The sequence below is a fragment of the Euphorbia lathyris genome, chromosome 7 (genome assembly GCF_963576675.1).
Source record: "Euphorbia lathyris chromosome 7, ddEupLath1.1, whole genome shotgun sequence".
In the NCBI taxonomy this organism is placed as follows: domain Eukaryota; kingdom Viridiplantae; phylum Streptophyta; class Magnoliopsida; order Malpighiales; family Euphorbiaceae; genus Euphorbia; species Euphorbia lathyris.
In genome coordinates this window covers 54936785-54953689 of record NC_088916.1, presented here as the reverse complement: position 1 = coordinate 54953689, position 16905 = coordinate 54936785, and the positions used below count along the sequence as shown (strand labels likewise).

At 35.7% G+C, this 16905-nt stretch overlaps 2 protein-coding genes, 1 long non-coding RNA gene and 1 pseudogene across 3 annotated transcripts; all 4 read left to right on the top strand.

Annotated features, from left to right (window-relative positions):
- Positions 1–1499: 1499 nt before the first annotated feature.
- On the top strand, positions 1500–3657 carry LOC136200896 (arabinosyltransferase RRA3-like). Its single transcript, XM_065991401.1, has 2 exons — positions 1500–1933; positions 2361–3657. The coding sequence occupies exons 1-2, from the start codon at positions 1760–1762 to the stop codon at positions 3477–3479; spliced, it is 1293 nt and encodes a 430-aa protein (XP_065847473.1). The 5' UTR covers positions 1500–1759; the 3' UTR covers positions 3480–3657.
- Positions 3658–4172: 515 nt separating this feature from the next.
- On the top strand, positions 4173–8329 carry LOC136201378 (J domain-containing protein required for chloroplast accumulation response 1). The gene is made up of 9 exons (XM_065992038.1): positions 4173–4834; positions 5452–6143; positions 6226–6626; positions 6720–6831; positions 7156–7223; positions 7553–7618; positions 7702–7779; positions 7870–8046; positions 8129–8329. The coding sequence occupies exons 1-9, from the start codon at positions 4380–4382 to the stop codon at positions 8165–8167; spliced, it is 2088 nt and encodes a 695-aa protein (XP_065848110.1). The 5' UTR covers positions 4173–4379; the 3' UTR covers positions 8168–8329.
- A 1389-nt stretch (positions 8330–9718) lies between these two features.
- Positions 9719–12634, top strand: LOC136234863 (uncharacterized). Its single transcript, XR_010691503.1, has 7 exons — positions 9719–10021; positions 10289–10348; positions 10565–10675; positions 11262–11350; positions 11559–11610; positions 12262–12354; positions 12589–12634. It is a non-coding gene; the product is annotated as an uncharacterized lncRNA (long non-coding RNA).
- A 628-nt stretch (positions 12635–13262) lies between these two features.
- LOC136200408 (exonuclease V, chloroplastic-like) lies at positions 13263–15851 on the top strand (annotated as a pseudogene).
- Positions 15852–16905: the final 1054 nt, after the last annotated feature.

The window sequence follows — 16905 nt, the reverse complement described above, 5'->3', positions numbered from 1 at the left end:
GATCATATCATTCGGCTGTACTGAATGTTTTTTAGGTTTATAGTTAAAAATACAAATTAAAATAAATGTTGACAAACTAAATTATTCTTACATCGTGTGACGAACCAGAAAACCACACCCCCAAATTCTGACATGCTGATGCTCTGTTGTAGCATGTCAGAAACGACCGAAGCTCTCCTCCCAGCATCCGTGAGGCAACATGTCCTAGAAAACTAGGAATCACGGAACCATCAATGGGGCCACCATCCACCGGTCTACTAACAATCCAACTCTGGTCCTCACTAGCTTTGGGACGTTTGCTGGTCCCTGAAATATAAAATTATACTAAAATTATACTAAAATTATAAAATTATACTAAAATTATACTAAAACTATAAAATTATACTAAAAATATACTAAAATATTATACTATACTACAATTTATAATACTAGGCCTCAAATTAAAAATACATGTACTCGCAAAGCAACCACCTCTGCGCTGGGTCGGCTGCTCATCGACATCCTCACCCTCGCCATCACCACCAGCTGCAGACTGTCGCAGTACCTGGGCTACCACCTCCAAGTAGTCCTCCACAGAATCGCTATCAGGTTCTCGGTCATCATAATCTGTCGCCCCCTTTGATCCACGAATATCGGGCTGATCCACAATCGAACCCCTCCGTACCTGCTCCGTCGCAGCCCCTCTCAGCCTACGACCAGATATATCAATACCACGCAGTCTCGTATGCCGTGGTGTATCCTCCTCATTGTCCATATCTAGACGACGAGTAGATGACGAGATGGATTTCCCTCCGATAGTAGGCCGCTCTGTCTACAAAAATTAAATTAATCTAAAAATTTAACATATAAATTATAATCAAATTATACTAAACATTTAACAATTTAATGAAAATGTAATTATACTTTTTTTTTTAAAAAAAATTAAAAACCCATCGGGTGTATGAACATCACGCCCAAACCATAGGTCGGGCGTATGAACATCACGGTTTGGGCGTTTGGCTGTCACGCCCGCACCACTGGTCGGACGTGATGTTCATACACCGGAACCGCCGATCGGGCGTGATGTTCATACGCTCGACTGTGATTCCGGCTTTTTTTTAAAATCGCCCACAGATATCAATTCGAAGCTTTAAATAAAAAACCGTAAATCTTACCATTTTCGCTTTCCCTTTACGGCCTCTGTCACGATCTATGTTTTGGTTCAAAAACTAGTCCGGATTTGATCGAAGAGTCTATAGAATTTTTAAGAGGTTTTGTGTTTTTTCAATTTTTGAGCAAAAGGTAGCTCGGTCTATTCCCAAAGTTAGAGGTAGGAATAAGTGGTTAGATATAGTAATTCACTTTGTAAAAAGCATACGTTGATACCGACGTCATTTAATGTATGACAGATAATCCGAAATGTTACAGTTGACATTTGGTAAAAAACACCGAGTCGAGTCGAAGCACGTGATATTATAAGATTTTCCATTTTTATTTTCTTAAAAAAGAGAGCAACTACTATGCACGAAGAAGACTATCGAGCATATGTTTGGTTTCGTAGAAAAACTCCTCTTCAATCTCTCCATAGGATACAGAAAAAGGACGGTTATGATATATCCACTCCTGTTTATGGAAATAATTTAATTTTAAGATCAAAACAGATCGATCGATCGATCGATCGATCATTGATTGATGCTATCAAAGGACAAAGTTTCTAAATTTTACTCTCGTCTGTCACTCTGCTATATAACGGAAAAATAAGAAGAAAAGAAGAGTAGCCATGGCGACTCTGGGTCGTAAAGAAAAAGGCCAACCATCTCGTGGATCTCGAATTGCGATAGCCATTTTCATCGGTGTTCTTCTTGGCTGCGTCTGCGCTCTTCTTTATCCTCGTGGTTTCTTCAGCTCCGATCGCCCTGCCTCTAATCTTCGAATTGCAAAATCCAATCTTAAGGTTAGATATTTCACTCTCTCTCACTTTTATGACTATTCGTGCTTTTGTGCTGTCTAATTGAACTCTTTTGTTGTTGAACTTGCGAATTTGAGGCATTTGATTTTGATTCTTTTGAGTGATGTAATTGAGGTTTTAATTTAATTGCTTTGTGTTGCAACTGATTTAGTATTCCTTAAAACCTCCCAGAAATAGGAAAAGGGAGTTCTTTATTTGTGCTCCTTAATTAGCTAATCTGAGTTGTTTAATTTGCATTCATCTGGTGATTTGAGGAATTCAGAACTGCTATAGATTATTGAAAATTCTTTTGAACTGCTTGCTATGGTTCAGTTTCAGTATGAGCGAGTCAATAATTTTACAATGGTCTGTTGAAGTTGGAGATTAGGATTCTTTGTATTTGTTATAATGTTTCCCACTGTTTATTTGTTAGATTGGCTCATCTTCATGTGAATCAGCAGAAAGAATTAAAATGCTTAAATCGGATATTATTGCACTATCGGAGAAGAATTCTGAGTTGAAGAAGCAAGCAAGGGAACTGAATCAAAAGTTGCAGTTGGCTGAACAAGGAAAAGATAATGCACAGAAGCAGGTTTTGGTGCTAGGTAAACAGCAGAAAGCTGGGCCTTTTGGTACTGTGAAGAGTTTGAGAACTAACCCCACTGTTGTTCCTGATCCGTCTGTGAACCCGAGATTGGGGAAACTCTTGGAGGAGATTGCTGTTGGGAAAGAGCTTATAGTTGCACTTGCAAATTCAAATGTGAAAAGCATGTTGGAAGTCTGGTTCACTAGTATCAAGAAGGTAGGTATTCCCAATTACCTGGTTATAGCATTAGATGACCACATTGTAGATTTCTGCAAATCGAATGAGGTTCCTGTTTACAAGAGAGATCCCGATGAAGGCATTGATACAGTTGCAAGAACAGGAGGCAATCACGCAGTGTCTGGATTGAAGTTCCGTATTCTGAGGGAATTTTTGCAGTTGGGATACAGTGTTCTTCTTTCAGATATTGATATAGTGTACTTACAGAACCCATTTGATCATCTTTATAGGGATTCAGATGTTGAATCTATGACGGATGGTCACAACAATATGACAGCTTATGGATTCAACGATGTTTTCGATGAACCAGCCATGGGTTGGGCTCGTTATGCTCATACAATGAGGATATGGGTTTACAACTCCGGTTTCTTCTATCTAAGGCCAACAATTCCTGCTATTGAGCTTTTGGATCGTGTGGCCAATCGTCTGTCCCGACAACCAAACTCGTGGGACCAAGCAGTTTTCAACGAGGAGCTCTTCTTCCCGTCACATCCTGGGTATGAAGGGCTTCATGCTGCAAAGAGAACTATGGATTTCTACATGTTTATGAACAGCAAGGTCCTTTTCAAGACTGTGAGGAAAGATGCTAATTTAAAGAAACTGAAACCTGTAATTGTTCATGTAAATTACCATCCGGATAAACTTCCGAGAATGAAAGCAGTTGTCGAATTCTACGTTAATGGGAAGCAAGACGCGTTGGATGCTTTCCCTGATGGATCTGATTGGTAGGAACATAGCTACAGAAAATTACAGGAGAATTAGGTTCTGGCGGTAAATTTGTTATCTTTTCAGTTGTTGTTATAATGCACATGATACGGGTAGGTTTTGACATCTTGTTTTCATTCTTTGAGATCTTGTTGTGTATTTTGAATAGTTCCATTCTAATTTTATTGGCTTGTTTGTGATCTATGTATATTCAGTACCAGCTATCTCTACCAAGCTTTTATCATAGAAATTTTTGCCAATGATTAATTTAATCCGGTTGGTTCAACTGTTCGTATGCACAATTGTTTGTTGTTGTTGGTAGAAGTTAGTTGATTTTCCTTACGAAGTAGCTATCAACAATTGTTTCTCAATACTAAATCAAACGGATTCTAAAGCTAGAGTCTTTTGTTAGTTTAAAGCTCGATTAATTTGTTTGTATTACTCGCGAAACTTGAGATGTTACTAGCCACTCCAATTAATTAACATCTTGTTCATAACAAGATATCTTGATGGGACGTGTAGGATTATAACAAGAATAATGAAGGTCTATCACAAAAATTCAGTTAATGGTGTCCAATAGAAATTAATTTCTGAATTCTTAATCGAGACAAAGATTCCTGCTGTTTTTGGAATTTTCTTTCACCTTATCCTTAACTCAAGCCCCACAGTTCTTGGCTTCTCTTTACCACTTGACCAAACCGAACTTTGATCCCATTCGTCCCCTGTCTTTTCATTTCCAAAATCTTCTTCACTCTTGTTTGTACTGTCTCCTCTAAGACCCTTCAAATTCCTTAATTTCTGCAAATTATGCTTCAACAAGCAAAGCAGCAATGCCGAGCAATTATTTTGCCGTTTCCAAGTAACTAGAAATTCCCCGCCAAATTTGTATTTGAAAACTAGTCTTGAATTGAGTATTTTGTCAAAATGGGCACTTGTTCTCAGAAAGAGAGCATTCTTTTGAGCTATGACCCTCAAAGATCTGTTAATGAGCATCCAATTTCTCCTCCAGACAGTCCAGATATTGATTTCAACGATGTGTTTGGTGGTCCGCCAAGACGGGCTTCTACTCAGGAGATGAGAAGCAGCTTTGGCGATGCATTAAGAGGTGAGGACGAAATAATCTCACGTCGGCATAGGTGGTCTGGTGTAGGTGAGAAGCCGGTTTTTGGGGAGGAAAGTGTTAACAGAAGGCGATATGCTAGTAATGACTTCTTTGGTGATATTTTTGGAGGCAGTGAATCTCTGAGTTCATCACCTAGGAAGACTGATAGAGATCCATTTTCTTCCAATCCTGGCTCCAGAGTTTCAAGTCCTGCCCGTCCTCTTCCACCTAGAGTTTCTGAAATTTTCGCCAGTTCATCTCTACCAGCACAGTTAAGGTATTTGGTTTGCTCATCACTCATCTCACAGGTTATGCCCGATTGGATTATTTGATATCTTTTTCGTTGTTTTGTAATTTCGTATAGCTTAAATCTAAGCTTGTTAAAACGGATTGTCGTGTCATAATCGTGTTAAACGGTTGTGTTTGTAAATCAAAGGTATTGTATCAAAAATTGACAACTCTGCTCTTATTTGTCTGTCAACGCACTACACTAGTCTATAAGTTTTGTGATTCACCCAACTGTAGTCCAATGCTATATAGACATCGTACACGTTGGTCAGGCCTTCCACTCTGGCACAACCTCTTTAGAACTGGATTGTTACAAGACCACCAGCTTCTATTTGTTTACTCTCGAAACCCACATCGTATTTAGGAGTTACAGGGGTATATTAGTAAGGTGTATTTCCAAGTAGATGTGTTTTAAAACTTTAAATCATAATAAATTAAATATAGGACAAAGCGACAATATCTACATGGTATTATTGGAAACTCTTAAATTGATCTCCGTTCACCGATTCTTTGCATAATGAAGTTCAATCTCACAAGACTGTTTACTTATTGCTTAGATATATTCTCTTTTGTCAATTCCTAAAGGCTTTGTATGAACTGGTGCAGTCTCCCTGCGGCCAAACTGATTCATGGGGCAGAAATGCCAACATCTGGATCCAACATCCGTAACCATCTAAAAAATAAGGATAGTATTTCAAATAGTTTCACTTCACAAGCTCCTCTATCTAGATTTTCAAGCCAAGTTCAGGAGGACTCAAAAAATAATGTTTCTTCCAATACCTCTTCATCCCAGGAAGAATCAATAAGCTTAACAAAACCTGAAGAAATAAACAAAGACAGCATTTTGAAAAAGGATTCAACTGATTCTCAAGTTCCAAGTGTCAACCACCAGTTTCACTTTTCCATTTACAAATGGGCAAGCAAAGGGGTACCCTTATCACTATCTTTTAAAGGAGGGTATAGTTCAAAAATGAAGGAGAAGTTTAAATTGGAAAGAAGTTTAAGTGCTTCTAGACGGATAGCATGTGAAGGTATGGCTAAGGAATCTCCAACAGGAACTTCACACAATATTAACATTGATTCTGGCACATTCGCTGCTACTGTGTCGTCAGATGCTGATTCTTGTAAGATTGAACCTGATCACATTAAAGTGTTTGAAAGGAAGTCGATTCTTCATAAATCCGAGTCTGAGATCCCAAGCAATCATCAAGAGATTGTCAAAGATAAAGAAGAAAAGGGACAAATTTCTGCAGAAGCTCCCAAGAGCCAGACGAAAACACTACGTTCACTGTTGTCAGGTAATAGTTATGAAGAAGTGCAGTCAAATTCTTGATCACTGTTGTTGCTTTTCCATTGAGCATTACGTGTTTTTTCGTGCAGGTAATGATAAGGTAATTTCCAAGCAAGAATCAGAAGAAAGTAGTGTGAAGAGCACCAAAAAATCTGCAGCAGTAAATGATGCTAGGGAAAAAGTAAGCAAACTAGATGAAGAAAGAACTATATTGAACAGTGTAGAAATGGATAAAGCAAATGTCCAAGGAACATCGAGGATTTCACAAGATAGTGCTGCAAAGCCTCGAGCTAAGGGAAAGATCAAAGAATTTGTGAAGATGTTTGATCAGGAAACTTCAGAGCAGCCCAAATTTAATGAGACTTCTCAAAGTCTGAGCTCTAGATGGAGGGAGAGAGGCAAATTCAGGACACGGGACGATGAAAGTGTTCCCACGACAAAAGTAAATGAGGATGTCCAGAAGACCAGTACACCGGCTACTCCAATCATGGTAATGCGATCTTGTCGCGCATGAGTAAATACTTCCTTATTTGCTGTGTTTTCTGAAATATTTATGTAATGATTCTATGTTACAAATGTTCAGGTAGATGCATTTCCTAAGCTGCCTGAGAAACGCCGCTCTCAGGTAAGGACCGACAGCTATAAGCCCACGAGTACTTCTTCTGGACTTAAAGACAGCTCAGCTTCAAGTGCAGGTATGCTTGGATCTTAGTCAGGTTATCTATAAGGCATAACTAAATGAATGATGGGATCTATAGTAACAGAATATGTCTTTTATTGCTGGATATTGTTGAGGCAAATCATTCTTTTGTGTACTCTAATAGCTGGAAGTAAAGTTGGTGAAGAATCATAATCATATATTACATTGATCTTTTTGCAATCTTGCATCAAATTTGATTCCTTTACTATGTTACCGCATCAAAATCGCGTCTTTCCGTCTGTATAAGTGTCTTAGTTTTAGGATAATATTTGCTGTTCAAAGATATGAAAGCATGACACATTTGAGGTGTTATTTTCAGCATCAATTCCTAAGGGCTCAGAAGCAAGGGATGAACATCTACGTGATTCTTTCCACGAGAATATCCAGGTATCACGTCGATATTAGAAGAATATAATGTCCCATTTCTTTTCTTAAAGCATTCTCAAACTGATAATATGTTATTGAAATGGAAGATTCTAACATTGGAGTAAAAAAGAATAGTTATTACAAAATGGAAAATGTTTCCATTTTATATAGGATATGTTTCAAAGATAGATCAATACAAAGTGTGATGTTTATTGAAATATTAGCAAGCTATTGTATGACTAGTAATTAGGAAAAAGAAACTTATGATCAAACTTTATTTTCAATGTTTTGAGGGGTGCAAGCTTTCTGTTCACTCTTTGACCACTATTTTAAACTTGATTTATTGACAGATTAAAGAATTAACTCAAGATGAGGATGAACTACAACAGGATGGCGATAGCCGAGAAGAAATCCGGGTAATGTGAAATTGACACAAGAAAGTACCTATCTTTTCATCGATAATGTCGATGAAATGCTAATTCGAAACGTTATATTGCAGGCTATTGATGCTAAGGTTAGAAAATGGTCACAGGGAAAGCAAGGAAACATCCGTTCTCTGCTCTCAACTTTACAATATGTAAGCCAACTGCTTGATGGCCGGGTTAATTACTTTTTACTAGGGGTGTCAAAGTAAGTTATCGTGTCATAATCGTGTAATGCAATGCAGGTTCTTTGGTCTGAAAGTGGGTGGAAGCCTGTTCCATTGGTTGATATAATTGAAGGAAATGCAGTGAAAAGATCATATCAGAAAGCCTTACTTAGTCTACATCCAGATAAACTGCAGCAAAAAGGTGCTACTTCAAATCAAAAGTACATTGCGGAACAAGTTTTTGAAATTCTACAGGTAATAATCATGTTCATTCACTCCTAATAATTCATTCCTAATCATAAAGCTTAGTAAGGTTTATATGCTCCTTTGACAACAGGAAGCATGGACTCATTTCAGCTCACTTGGTCCACTCTGACAAATGAATGCAAATTTGGACAAGAATTAGAACACCAACCTAATATGTACATGATAAATTATACCTGTAAGAAAATTACATATTTTTGGACTTAATTTGTGTTTTCTGTATATCACATTATGATTAATCCTTACAAGAGAGAGGGTTATTGATAAAACCTTATATATATGAATGTACAAAGGAAACCTAATAGACTTTGAGTTCTAGAAAACAATAACTAAAATAAGGTTACATTTATCTTAATAACAAGGTATGTTGAGTAGAAGTGTAACATTACCAACCCTCCGCAAGGAGTTACTGAGAACATAAGGGTTTGGTTAAAACATCAACAAATCTGATCTTCGGTAGGCATGAACTGACTTGAACCCGTGACCTCTTGGTCACACAACGTTTACCGTTGCGCCAAGGCTCGCCCTCTAAACTACTTCTGCCTAATCCAACATAATTAGTCATTCAAACCAAAAACCCAATTAATATTGGCATTGGAATTTTTGTTAGACAAAGAATCCATAAACCCAAAATTGTTGGCGTTATACTTTTCCTAAACCCTAAATTTCAGTGTTCTCCGTCGCGGCACACATTATTACCTTTCCTCAAGGAAGTCGTCTTGAGGAAATTCATTTACAAGATTTCCCAATCCTTGGTAAAAATATATCGACTATAGATGAAATCACTCTAGTAGATTGCCATAAATTGTGCCATAAGTATGAATTTTAAAAATTTATGTATTTAGCTTGTTCATTTTTTTTTCAAATTTATATTTCTTTAATATATTTTTGCACTTTCGTAATTACTAATGTCAATTAAAATTGGAAGAAAAAATATTAAATATTAACAGATTTTTTTATTCAATTAACATTAATTAATTATGAATTTTATTATTATTAGGGATAAGGTTATGAATTTTATTATTATTAGGGATAAGGTGCAAAAATAACTCTAATGTTTACATCTAGGAGCAATTTTACCTCTAACATCTAAAATGGTGCAATTTTACCCTTAACGTTGGCAGTGAAGAGCAATTTTACCCTAACGTTGACAAGTTGGGTCAATTGGAGAAATTATTCGTCAAATTGTTCTCTCGGTCATGAATCTTGTCATCTACACTTTACATGTGCGTCATTTTATCACTCATTAGTAACAAATCATAAACATATAATTAAACGTGAAAAACTTAAAAAAAAATATACAGTATTTTGTACGAGTTGGATAAAAAATCAAATATTTCACCAAATTTAAAAATATTAATCTCCAATTCTATTATTAAATTACAAAAAATATGAAATCTGTTTTTTAAAATCAACTTTCATGCGATTGCTGCAGAATAACCAAATTTGGTCAACATTAGAGGTAAAACTACTATTGGTTACCAACATTAGAAATAATTTGTTCATATATGTAAACCTTTGGAGTATTTTTACACTTTATCTCTTATTATTAAAAATAGCTTAATTGATTAAAAATAAAAGAAATAAAATGAAAAAGTAAATTGCCATATAAAAGGCTTTTAATATTTTTTCAGCCTTTAACCCCTAATTTTGTCTCTTCCTCGATCCAACTTTGGAGCCCAGCTTCTGCTCTCAATCTTGGTCTCCTCCTTCCTTCCCTCCACCAACATGGACGTCGGTTTCCATTACACCAGCGTCGGTATGCCTGTTCCTCCTTTCCCCCACCCTCTGCTACGCACTGTTCTCTCTATTCTGGTCCTCTCCCCCTTTCATCGGCCTGACCTCAAAGAACTCTGGTTGTGTAAATAATACCCATACTGTAAATAGGATTGGCAACTCGAAGGAGGCCGACCACAACACCAATAACTCCTTCGATACCAGATTCCTATAGCAGCAGATTCAAAAGGTTTGGTTTTCATTATATACGATTGAACCTTTCTTCATATAGTTGTGGCGTTATTTTTTTTTTTATTATTTTTTTTTTTTATGATTGGGAATTTTGCTCGAGTATTTAACGAGTTTCTCTTTTAATCAAATTATGGAATGGTATATGATGTTGAATTGCTATTGCATAGACTAAGTATGAACTGGTACTGCAAGTAAAGGTAGTTCAAAGCTTTGTAACTAGGTATGTTTGAATCTCTATTGATTCATTCTAGTTTTGAAATCTCAGGAACAGGGGCAAGTATGTGTGGTAAACATTGGCCCAGTTCAAGTTGTTTCCGGTGAACAGGTCTCTCTCTCTCTCTTTCTATACATACATATATAGGCACACACATGCACAAATGGAGGGCGCTGGATGAATTAAGTTGATTTCTTTTTTGACTGTTGCAATTGGTCTCCCCATTAGTTGTTTACCACACATAGCTTTTCCACTATCATTGTTTGCAGAAAGTTCTCAGCTTTGATTGCTGAACTTGTTTTCTGTTCTGTTTTGGGTTGATATCAGAATGCTGGTGTCCACTTTGAAAGATGGAATGCTGGACTTCTTGGCCCTGTTACATTGAAAGGTTTGAATGAAGGAATAAAAGATCTTTCAGGATGGAAATGGTCTTACAAGGTATATGCCTACCCATTTGATGTCAAGAATAATATCAGTAGCTTATAGTTCAGCGGTCAGGAATATAATTTACGCAAATATATCATTTAAATCCCTCTAGCTTTATAGTTTCTGTGTTGCGCTTTTAGCTGTTTAGCCTTTGAGTCGTATATGAATGTAAATAAGAATTAGAAGAAAATTCTTGTGTTAACTGTTATTTTCTCTTCATTTTCTATTACAATGTAAGGGAAATGCTGTTTCTGTACCATTTTTTGTGCACTTTTGGGCTTTTGTAGATTGAACTTTATTGGCTATTAACAAATTACCTAGTTTTACCTATAATTGTAAATTAAAATGTAAATTAAATTGATATCTAAAGTGTGCAAGGGGATGAATAAAGGCAATTGATTTTTGGAATGTAAACAAATTCCTGATTGAAGGAACGTTTGCTTCGCGTATGTGATGCTTTCCCTGTCCAGTATAAACAAATTAACTTTTTTTTTTTTCCTGATCTTCTTATTGTATATGTATAGTATAGTATCTTCTTATTGTATAGTATAGTGATGGAATCCATTTTAATTATGTTTTCTGATTTGTCCAATTCCAGTTTTATCTACCAAATTGACTGTACCAACATTTTAACTACGCTGGCCTGCCTCCATGTCTTTATTGATGTTATCTAATTATACCAAAAAGGTATTAAATCTTATTTCTATTTTCTTACTTATGTTATTTCCATCTGTCAATACCAGAAACTGCTTAGTTCTTCACCAAGTGTCATTTATGACTATCAATGTTTGCACATCCTCAATGTATATTGACTTTTTTGGATGCCATTGACTTTTCATATGTGGAGATTTATGGTTTCATTCATTTTGATCTTGTTTCTCTTGGCCATTCGTAGGCTGGAGCTATGCTAGGGGACGTTTTTCTTCATCAATTACCACACCCCTTTGGTATGATTTTGATGAATTGCCGTTATTTCTTTTTTAGTAGTGCTTCCTGAATTTTTACCTCAATTCGTACTCTAGTAACATTAGAAAACCTAATATAGTTGTTCATGCCTCCATGGTCATCATTGGGGCGTTTTATGAACTCCAGTGCCTTGAAATTGAAGGGCAATTGCCCCTCTTTTCACACAGCTATATATTGTGTATATATTGACTTTTTTGGATGCCAGTGACAACAAAAGCCCAAGTATGAATTCCCAGATCCTTGTCAATAATCAATGAAGTAGGGGAAAAGATAGCAGCACACCTAATTAGGCTGTTTCCAACAGCTATTTTCGGATTTGTAGTTATGTTGAAGCCCTTAAAGGTAGACTTGATCACTGATTTGTTTGTACAGCTGGACTTTCATGTCCCAGGCTTGACAAGAGATTTTTACTAAGCCTTGACCGTCCTGATGCAACCGAGACTAACTTGATAGTCTTTCGGGCTTAAGGCCGATCAAATAAGAAAATTACATAACATTGCATATATTTGACATTTTTCTTAAGCAAGGTTCAGCAAACAGTTCATAACTGTAATTTAAAATGCAGCAGCATTTCGAAATGTTATTTTGATTTGGTTGTTAACTGAAGATATGTTGTCAAAAATGCTTTCGAGGTGGCGAGCACTCCAATGAGCATGACACTGACCACTCTCATCATTCACATGCCCATTCTTTGAAAGACCTTTCAGTTAGATTGTCCATATTGGGTAAGCAGATTGACTTGCATATATCTATATTTTAGAACTCAATGTGAAAATAGATATCAATTGATGCTTAGATATTTTTTTTGGTTGCAGCCTTTTCTGGTTCTTAATTCTCAGTTTAAGTATTAGTTACTTCTTCTCCATGCTTTCACATGCACATGAATTTCTTTGTTGGTGATTTTTACATGACTTTATTAAACCATCTTTGTTGAAATCATGTTAATCTATTGATTGTAGATATTGGACACATATAATGATGGCGTATGCCTTTACTTTATGGACATGCTATGTGTTAATGAAGGAGTGTGACAAAATTGTTAATATTTAACTAGCCTTTAACCAGCAGCTGCTTTACTAGAATATCTTTTAATATCTATGTACTTCCTAGTTTCTGTATTTTATATATACATATAAAAGAGTTCCATTCAATCCAAAGGGTAAATAATTTATTGGTCCCTACATTTTTACCTAACATACTATTGAGTCCTTGTATTTTAATAATACATTGTTTAGTCATTAAATTTTAGTCTATTCAATAGTTTAGTCCTTCACATATTTGAATCATTGAAGAGTTTAGTCCCTCTCTAAGGGACTAAACTATTAAATAGAACAAAAGTTGAGTACTAAACAGTGTATTATTAGGTAAAAACGTAGGGACTAATAAATTATTTATCCAAAATAATTCGTGATTTCGACACAATATCAGTCTGTGAATTATTTAAATAAATATTTCGAAAAATACATCACCGACAGAAGTCATAGACTAAAGGTAGTCAGAATTTCCGACATAAAACACCGATTGAAAATTGTGTCGGTGATAAGTTGTGTTGGTAAAAAATTGTTCAACTGCTTACCTATGAGGTCAACGCCAACACATCAAATTCCGTGTGATGATCACTGACACAATTTGGTTATCACCAATGGATTTTGCTGTCAGGGATAGCGTTTTTTCTTGTAGTGGTGTCGTGCCCGATATCCCGATCGAGATTATATCTGAGGAAGAAATGGCTTTTATTGAAGCTGCCTTTGCAGCAACTAGGTCCTGTCTTTCCTCCTCCGCCATTCCTTCTATTTGTTCGTCTTCTCCTTCCTTTCTCTTTCAAAACAATGCCAGGTCAATTACTATTCTTTTCATAAGGAAATTCCCTGGTGCTATTACTGAATCTGAAATTGAGGATTTGGGTGATTTGAAATTGAGGTGTACCCAGAAGAAGAATATGGCGCCTGAATCATCTTTCTATCTTTGCTACAGGAAGAGGAAGAGGAGCGGCTTGTATGTCACTGATGTCACTGACACGGTATGAATCTGCAACAATTTTCTTTTAATTTTGTAATTCATATTCTGTTTGAATGAATTGTGTAATTGTTAAATATATTTCATGTTTCTTGAATTTGGATTTACGAATTCAGGTGAATTAGCAATTTCCTTTGCCTTTATTATTTGACTTCATTAAGATGAAGTAGTTACCTTTGATTCTAAGGAAATTATAAACTAAATATTCTCTTTCTGCAGGAACGGTGTCAAAAACAAAAGGAGTTTGTTCTCCTGCATAGGGAAAGAAAAATAAGCAGGTCTTGATAGCCATAAGAGAAAAGAACAAGAGGTACGTTTTTGAACATTTTAATTTCTAATGCCATGATGGATGATTCCTTTGAAAATTCAAGAAACGATTATTTTTCCTTTTTGGCTATTAATCTTGTACAAGCTTTATCCTTTATCCAATTATATAATTTCCTCTTATCCGCTTTTCATTTTTGTGATATCAATTTTCCTTAATGAAGTATGATACGAAATAATTGGAAATTGTATTATATTTCCTTATAACTTTTCATGGTATTGTATTGAGTTTGGTGATAATAGAAAATGAAAATCTTCAGGATTTAAGTTCCACTTGGATGTTTAAGTGTACAAGGGCATACATAATGCAAGGTCGTTGCTATTGTTCTTATCGCGGTTTTAGTTGTGTTCAAGTTGTGAAAAGAGAAAAAGTTAGTGTTGAATCAGTGGAAGATACATGAGAAATTAAGTTTTTAAATTTCATAACTGGTGCAAATCAATTATTGTTTGAAGGATTAACATGTGAGCTCCTAGTCTAAGTTTCTGTTTTAATAACGGGTAACAGAAAATGGTGTTTCAGTCCTCTTTTACTTGCAAAAAATATTTCCAGGTTTAGTTTCTATTTCTTAACAATTACTATGCTAAGTTATGATTGATGCATGCTTTTTACTTCATATATAGTATGTAATACGCAGATGAATGAAAGAATTTTCTTGAGAGAGGAAACTGCAGTACTGAAGATGAATTAAAAGGAATGGATGACTTAGAAGAACTTCGTTTATGGGCATCTTACAGGGACCAAACACTGATTGAAACACCATTTTCTGTTACTGTCATGTGTTAATCCTTCAAACAATAATTGATTTGCACCAGTTATGAAATTTAAAAACTTAATTGCCCATGTATCTTCCATTGATTAAAAATTAACCTTTTCTCTTTTCACAACCTGCACACAACTAAAATTAAGAACAATACAAAAGACCTTACTTACACTTAAACATCCAAGTGGAGTTTAAATAATCAAGATTTGCATTTTCTAATATCACAAACTCAATAGAATACCATGAAAATTAAAGGGAACATTTTCTGAAAAAAAAAGTAATAAGGGGACATAATACAATTTCCAATTACTCATATCATGCTTCAATAATGAAAAATTATAGCACAAAAATGAAATGCAGCTAAGTGAAAATTATACAATTCTATCAAAAGTAAGGGTTATTCCATGGTTACTTTATTTAAAACAAAGTAACTATACTTTTTTTTAAACGACCAATAGTAATGTGTCAATAAAAATAAGGGGCTTTTATACCCATGGCTCTTCAAGTTTGAATTATTTTTTTATGACTTCAAAATCGGACATAAAAGCTACTAAACTAATATATAAATCCCTTAATCTTTTACCACTTTAATAACAGGCAACTCTCCATTATAGAGCTTAGGGAAATGTGATTCTAAACTAATATATAAGTTATTTATGTGTTGTTAACTAGGAAAGAGAAAGTGAGTGTTTAAAGAGTGTTATCACACAAGGTTATTTGAGAGAATATATTCTTATGATTTAACTCAAAGTATTACAAGTATTTATATACAAACTAAGTAATTAATTCTCAACTACTTTATTCCCAACTACTTCCTTAAATGCCAACAACTACCTACATCTAACTATTGCTGTAACACTCCCCCTCAAGCTGGAGCATAGATATTTATCATGCCCAGCTTGCTACAAATATAATTGACTCGAGTTCCTGATAAAGCCTTGGTGAACACATCTGCTAATTGACTTCCGGTTTTGACATGTGGAGTTGTGATTGTACCATCTTCCAACTTCTCTCGAGTAAAATGACAGTCAACTTCTATATGCTTTGTTCTTTCATTAAACACATAGTTATTTGCAATATAGATAGCTGCTTTATTATCACAATATAACTTCATTGGTTTTATCTGGTCAAACCCAATTTCTCCAAGTAGACGACGTAACCACACAAGTTCACACGTAGCCTGTGCCATAGCTCGGTATTCAGATTCTGCACTGGATCTAGAAACTACACTTTGTTTCTTACTCTTCCACGAAACAAGATTTCCCCCAACAAATACACAGTATCCAGTAGTAGAGTGTCTGTCTGACAAATCTCCAGCATAGTCTGCATCGGTAAAGCCTTCTGCAATGTGATGTCCATGATTTTGATATAACAAGCCTCGTCCAGGAGCTCCCTTTAGATACCTCAGGATATGAGTAACAACATCCCAATGCGCTGTCCTAGGTGAGGACATGAATTGACTTACCACACTTACAGGAAATGAAATGTCAGGACGAGTAATTGTGAGATAATTTAGTTTGCCAACCAATCTCCTGTATTTCTCAGGTTCTTTGAGTAAGTCACCATCATCGGACTTCAACTTCACATTGGGCACCATTGGAGCATCACAAGTCTTTCCCTCAATTAGACCTGCATCTTTCAACATATCTAAACAATATTTTCTCTGATTTAAACAAATTCCTTTCCTACTGCGAGATACTTCTATTCCCAAGAAGTATTTCAAAGGACCAAGATCCTTTGTCTGGAAGCAAGTACCAAGGAACTCCTTCAACTTCTTAATCTGAGCAATAACACTTCCTGTAATTATGATATCATCAACATACACAACCAGAAGAATGCATCCAGAACTAGAACTGAAGTAGAAAATAGAGGGATCATATGCACTTCTATGTAGGCTGAATTCCATTACAGCGGCACTGAATTTACCAAACCATGCACGGGGAGATTGCTTCAAACCATACAGAGACTTCCTTAATCTGCACACGTTCCCAGACTCCCCCTGAGCAACAAAGCCAGGAGGTTGCTCCATATAAACCTCTTCATTCAGGTCACCATGCAAGAAAGCATTTTTAACGTCCAGTTGATGAAGCTCCCAATTGTAAGTGGCAGCTAAAGAAATGAACAGACGGACAGAAGTGAGTTTGGCAACAGGGGAGAAAGTATCGAAATAATCAA